Source organism: Sinocyclocheilus anshuiensis, unplaced genomic scaffold (genome assembly GCF_001515605.1).
Source record: "Sinocyclocheilus anshuiensis isolate Anshui unplaced genomic scaffold, SAMN03320099.WGS_v1.1 scaffold147, whole genome shotgun sequence".
In the NCBI taxonomy this organism is placed as follows: domain Eukaryota; kingdom Metazoa; phylum Chordata; class Actinopteri; order Cypriniformes; family Cyprinidae; genus Sinocyclocheilus; species Sinocyclocheilus anshuiensis.
The window spans coordinates 854661-861825 of NW_015549585.1; the positions used below are offsets into that span (position 1 = coordinate 854661).

At 37.2% G+C, this 7165-nt stretch overlaps 1 protein-coding gene across 5 annotated transcripts in view; it reads left to right on the forward strand.

Moving 5' to 3' along the window:
- The window catches only part of LOC107657974 (sarcolemmal membrane-associated protein-like), a 67007-nt gene that overhangs the window by 21082 nt on the left and 38760 nt on the right, over window positions 1-7165 (forward strand). For all 5 annotated transcript variants that reach the window (XM_016446324.1, XM_016446323.1, XM_016446325.1 and 2 more), the window contains exon 3: window positions 3280-3352. In XM_016446324.1, the coding sequence (XP_016301810.1) occupies window positions 3280-3352 (73 nt within the window). The remainder of the gene's footprint in view (window positions 1-3279; window positions 3353-7165) is intronic.

Below are 7165 nucleotides of genomic sequence, written 5' to 3' on the forward strand. Positions count from 1 at the left end.
AATGCTGTTAAAAATGAACCATCTATTCATCATATCATCATGCAAAACATACATGACGACAAATAGTAAATTTTTCATTGTTTCTCAAAACGTCATAGCATTTCCACACCAGTGATGACATGACTGTGGTGCCAAATCATTTATGTCCCCACGCATCATGAACATCGTCACGCGTTGACGTCATCAAATTGCAATCGGTTCGTGAGATCGGCCAAGTGTAGTGAGTACCGATCGAGTCATAAAATGTGATTTTCGGCCACCGATACCGATCTCCGGCCGATTGATCGGAGCATCCCTAATTCATGGTATTCAAAACACACCATGAGGATAAATGATAAGTCTCGGTCATGCGAGCACTGAACAGCGCTGTGAGATCCAGTCTGAAGCGCTTGAATTCAGCGAAGAGCACAGATGACTGTGATTTAAACTAGTTTAAAGCCAGAAACAGCGCTGATAAACAGTAGAAACACTGTGCACAACGATATAGTCAGAAGGCTTTTCAATCTACAAATCGCCATCATCATTTTAGGGGTGGGCAATATACCGGTAGACACGGTAGATTTCTCAACCGGTAGAGATTTTGGACTTTCATCTTTATCGCGGTTATGCACTCACGTTGCTGACCGCCATGGTCACAAAAATGTATAGTTTGCACACATTTTTAAGCCTTGCGGTTTAAATACAAGTTATTTTAAGCCGTTGAAATGCAAACAACAGTGCTCTATGCGCGCGCTGTCTGTGAGACTGTTTCTGAGTGCAGTCTGAGAGGCGTCCTCAGGCCGGGCACATGAATCTGCTGCTCATAGAGCGCGTGAGTATTTTGTTGCTTTATTGGGCTTGAATGGTTAAATACACAAACTTATGTGTGCCAAAATGTCCCTTTTTGCAAGTATTCTCATAAACACGGTCATTTAGGTCTTAAGTGAAAGTAAACAGCTGAGAAAGAAAAAGCATGTGTAACAGTATATCACAGTATACAGTATAACAGTGTGTGTATATATATATAATTTAAATATATATTTAATTTACACAGTGAAGACTGCAGTGTTTTTGATTAATTTATAGAATGAATGTAGCACTTTTTGCTTGTAATTAGTTTCTTATTCTTATTTCCTCACTGAGTGTTTACTTATCTTCAGTGAGCTTGAGTTTTTCTCTATCTTTTTTTTTAGGCTTGTATTAGTTTTTTTGTGATTTTGACTCTGGTGACAAGAAATATGAAAATTCTATGGTATCAAATATTTTGATATAATAAAACCCTTATTAAAAGCAAATATAAGTATATCGTGATATATACCGTTATCTTGAAATAAAAGGACTCATATCGTGATATAAGAGTTTAGTCTCATCGCCCACCCCTTTTATATTATTAATAGAGATGCACTGATCGACCGGCCAGTGACCGGAATTAGCTGATTTTCTGCATGATCCATTTTGAAGTCACACCTACGCTCACATCTGTATCTAAACATGTCGTCGGCGTGGAAAGAAGACACAAAGTTTGCATTTTGTAATACATGTAGGGCAGAAGTAAACCATGCTCGATTAACGCTTGTCTGGGACAAGTAGATTTTTTAAAGGGGCAAGTGAGAGAGAATTTTACTTGCCCGACCGGACAAGAAGCCTGATTAAAATGTCAATGACAAAAATAACTTGGGAAGCACTGAAACTTCCCAACTTTTTGCCACCGAAAATTCTTGCGCGAGAATAATTCTGATTTTATTGCATTCAGTGTAAACGGCAACTGATAGTGTATTGATGTCATTTGCATTTTTCCCAATGTTTACTTATTTGTATGTTCAAAAAATTATTTTAAATATTAATCTTATAAAACTATTTATGCATTTGCAATTTTGGCAATTTATGGCACCTCTCAGCTTCATCAAACAGTCTGTATAAATACATCTAACGCCACTTCAGATGGAGCTTCTGTGTTTGCTGCAGTGGAAAGATGCAGTTTGTTGATACTGATTTACAACTCTACAGTTTCTTATTATTCTAACTGAATTTATTGAAAAAATGTAAGAATTTGATGTGAAAGATGACACATTTAATAAGGTTAGGGAAAAAATGTATAAACATAGTGGGAAATGACATCTGTTTTGTTATACAGCATCTCATTTCTACCTCTTTCCAGTCACAGAGCACTTTATTTTGAGAGTTGTTTAAGTAAGAAAACTTAGTCCGGATTAGGGGAATTGTAATGTTTAATAATTTCCTTTATTATATAAATAATTTTTTTGCATTGAAAAAAGTAGATTTTTTGTTTATATATGCTGTCAATTATAGTTCTATAATCGGAATCGGCAAAAATCTGTATAGGCAGGTCACACAAAAAAATCGGAAAGAAAATTGCAATCTAATTATTAATGTACACGTGTATTAAATGTATTAAAGGATTAATAGAATAGTATTTGTTTTTTTTTTTGATTAAGCAATAGCGTTATCAGAAACATTTTGACCATGGTATTGAGGTTTTAACTATGGTTATCATGATATAAATGTATGTGAATCTGGAAGACCAATGGTTAATATTAATAAAACTCAAACAGTCAGAATAATCAAATTTCACCATATAAAAATGAGGTTGTTACAGTTTTTACAGATGTTACAGTTTTTGATAATGAACAAATTTACATCTGCATCCTAACTCAAGCTACTGCTGTCAACTCGAGCTACTGTCAAATGTGCATTTCTAAAAGTAATATTATTAATTTTGCAGCCTGTCACATACTGCACTTTTGTCAGATGTAATGCAGAGATGGGCTTTTGAAACCCAAGAGCGCTGGCTGGTTGCTGCTCTGGATGTGTCGTAACTCAAGTACATGCAATGGGACGCTTTCACAATCAGATACAAATGCAAAGTAACTTACCCTTTAGAACGAATGAAGGCAAATATTACTTCACAACAAAACGAAAGTACATATGAACAAGAAAACCTGTATTTTAACTGGTGAGGTATTGAAATTAGATTCCAGTTTTCTTTGGAACCTTGGTTCCTGTCACATTTGTGTGTTGTGTGTTTAAGTCTTTGCGTTGTTGCGACACAACTTGACTGCGTCTTATCAGAACGTCAGGAATTTCTATCAGTCTCTGGATATTTTTGATCATAAAACACTCTTAAGACATGTAAGCTTCTTAGACAGCCTCATATGGCCTGTTCATGTTTGTGTTAACCTGTAGCTTTGTAGTTTCTTATGAAAATATATATATATATTTTTTTTGTATAACCACTGGTGTCATACATACATCCCTAATTCATGTTTCTCTTGTTTTTAGTCACTCATGGCTGTATAGTGTCGACCATCAAGCTCTTCTTACCAGATGGCATGGAAGCTCGGCGGCGATCAGAGTAAGTCCTGTTTAAAGATTATTTAATATTTTTTGGCGGTTTAATCTCCCAAATAGCTTCTATCAATTCTTCGCTCAACCTGGTGAGATATTCTTTAAGGTAACTCATGCTTACAAGCTTTATCACTTTTAAAAACATGCACATAATGTGATAAAATCTCTGAGAGCTGAGGCTTACAGCTGCTGATTCCACTGATTCACTTGACCAAAACAACATTTGTCTGTGCTTGTTCAGAGGAAATGACATGTGGGCTGTTAGTTTGACTGTTAGTGGCCAAATGTTGTATGACAGGAATTAGTAGAGGATCAGATCTTGGCTTTTATGCTGGTTTTTGTTCCATGGTTGGATCATTTCCTTCATTTTTGATTAATTTCTCAGTTATTTAGCAAATGCAAATTCCGTATTTACATGTATAATCTCAGCACATCACAATCATACTGTTTTTTTCTATTTAGGCAAAGTCTATTTATTTGGAAGAATACTTCAAATGAAATCCAGCGTAAGCTCTATTGACACATCTGTGTCTGTTACCACAGAAAATCATTTCAGAAAACAGACAGAAATCAGAATCATTTACAGAAAACATTGTTTATAAAAATGAACAAACATATGTGTAAATGTACATTACATAAGTTTGTAATGTTGTTTAATATTGTTTTACGTAGTTTAGTTTTTATAAACTACAAAAGGAGTCTACACTATTTTCTATGGTTGTCGCATGATTCTCAAATTGTATGTATCCCAGGGTTATTATAGCTTAAAATAAAATAAATAAATATTTTGATTTAGTTTACCTTAAAGTACTAAAACTACAAAAAATTATATAGACTAAAAAAAAATTCTATAAACTATATAGACATTTAAAAAAAGGCCTCATTTTGTGTGTGATTTACAGTTAATGATTTTTGATTGGATTTTTGTGATGCTGCACAAACACCAGACTGTCTGAGACGAGCACAGGCACTGTAGGGGTCTCGTGGGTCTCATCCGCCTCCATCTGCTCCATTTCTACAGCATTAGTCTGAGTGTCACCAAATCCAGACAGCTTGTATTACTTTGAAATCTAGGTATACGCCAGCCAAGTGCACCAACCTGACAATTCACCTGCATTCTTTTCATTTAGTTAAAAGGCGTACTGGTATTGAATTGCTATCTTGGTTGCAGAGCCCAAGCAGTTGTGTAGTTAGTAATCTGATGCTCGGCACCGCTGGTGTTTATTATATTCATGAAGAGGGATATCGACGGTCTTGTTGACGGAAGGGATTTCCTACCACCATATGAATGCTATGTTTGACTGTGCATGTATCACTGGGCTATAAAAATCGTTTAACGGAAGGCATCCGTGAAGCAGATGGCTCTTGTGCCGAATGCTTCCCTGCAGCCTTCAGTGCTGGCAGGACCTGTTAAACTCCACTCACGTGGAAACAAGGTGTGTACTGTGGGCATCTGTGCTGTTTTTGGGGCTTTAAAAGATTTTTACGGCTCTCCTCGTTTAACGTGGAAGTGCTCACTGAATGAATAAAGATGGCGCTTAATGTGAGCATGAGGAAATGGCAGAGAGCGCCATATACACTGGCAGGGATGTGGGACCACACACCTTGAGTCTTGGCTGCTGGCAGACTGTGTCTCTAAATCCACCCTGTGGCTCGACGCTTTAATGACTGAACTTTATTTCTTTACTCTAACCCCTCTCTGTTAGGACTGGCTCAGGGATTCTTGACTCGTTGTTTAATTGACTAGTCCGTTAGGCAGGTCAGCTAGTGAATTTATATGGATATATTTATTTTTTTATAAAAGCTTTAATAAATCTGCAAAAATGTCAACGATTCTGTGTTTTTCTGTCAATATGGGGTGCTGTGTGTACATTAATGAGGAAAAATAATTAACTTAAATGATTTTAGCAAATGGCTGCAATATAACAAAGAGTGAAAAATTTAAGGGGGTCTGAATACTTTCCGTACCTACTGTATATATCAGTATATATGTATGCTTATGTGAAAATTTAATTTAATATTTTTTCCTATCCCACCTCATTTATTCAGATGAAGTAATTTTTGTCACAAGCAGGTTGATTATGCTAGTGCTGCAGAAATTATTTACTTTAAAATTATTTACTGTGCAGTTGCACAAGCCTACTGTCCCATCTCTGTTCGCTCCACTACCAATTTTCTCATCCTCTTGGCCTGTTCAGCAATCATCAGCAATCAATTGTGGCCTGTGAAGGCAGTGGAGCTCTTTGGCCGAGCTCTCGACCCCGTCGCATGTTCTCATCCAGCTTGTGGATGTATTTATAGAAGCCGCACGCGTCTAGTTGAGCTCTTGCCTCTGGAGCCCAGCCAGGGCAGTGGAGATGCGTGTTTGGGGTTAGCGGCATGTGTCTGTGCGCTCTTCTGTTTATTAGAAGATGCATTCGAGGGATTGCTGTACATGCTTGCGGTCAGGGCTTTTACTTGCTGTTTGAGGTCAAAAAGGCAGCCTGAAAAATCGTTCCTCTTGAAAGCGTTACGTCCCACTAGCCTGCTGAAATTTGTTCCAGCTAGTCGACAAAAGAGATCTGCTTAAGAAATCTCCCCTCCTTTTAGAGTTCCACTCGGTGTTGTCCGTTTAGCCTCTTTTTCAGATAGATCTGCATTGTTGCTCTGTAAGTAGGGATGGATAGATTTATTGAAGGACGGGAAACGTCAGAGATGTTATCGTCATCGAGGGCTGGGCCGCTGCTGATTGTTTTTATTTTCCGTCTGGAGGGTGAGAAAGTCAAGCACTGGATTGAGATGTCCCGTTTCCTCCATTGGGTGAACTCAATTTCTTTCCCACTATAATTGATCACAGATTGCAGCAGAACACCACAACCAGAACTGGGACATTGTTTCCACTTTACTCATTGGAAATGTAATGGATTTCCAATGTGCCGATCACACTTTATTGGTTCCCTTGTGGCTTGTTTAATTTCTGCATATGTTATTCTGTACAGTCCTGCTTGACTGTGATTTTGATATGAAAGCTATTTTGCTATCATTTGCTATTATTTTGTTAAATCTATTTTGAGCCAGTGGGGAATCTGAGCACTTTTTTCTTAACCAGCCGCAGTTTCGGTCTTATTCTTATTGATCCAAACTGGTCCTCATAGCTGTATTTTAGACATCAGATATGTTCAGATTGACTGCAGTTGACATTCACAGAAGTGCAGTCTAACTGAGGCCATGTATTTTAATATGTGACTGATTTGGTTTATCAATGGCTGAAGGATTGGTAGGGCTATTTTCATCATGAGCTGGATATGTGATGCTACAGATCTGGATGAGTCTGTCATCAGTTTTTTTTAATAGAATGTAAAGAATAACCTATGGTTGAATATTTTCTATCTGCTTTTCCAGTGCCAATAATTGAAAAAATGTCACATTAATTGGTTTAATCAGTAGTTTTAAATAAAATGCTTCTCAATCCAATTCAGAGTATTTGCTGTGGCTCTGTTGATATCTGCAAATCTTCATGAATTATCAGTGAGCCCATGACTGTCATATTGAAACAACCACCTCAAACAATGGTGTGTGTATGTGTGTGGCTGCAGGCTTGGAACAGGAGAGTTACTGTGACTCATCTCTGTCTTACATAAACACACACTCACAAGACACTGAGCCTGAAGCATCTCAATGCTCTAGTGGGTGATGTTGCAGTCTTAAATGTTCTGAACTTCAAATTAAAGAATTAGAAATAGAATTATGCTTAGATATTAGTAAGTATACACACATAAATCCATCCATCCACACACACATATATGCATACACACATACATACACATATATGCATACACAT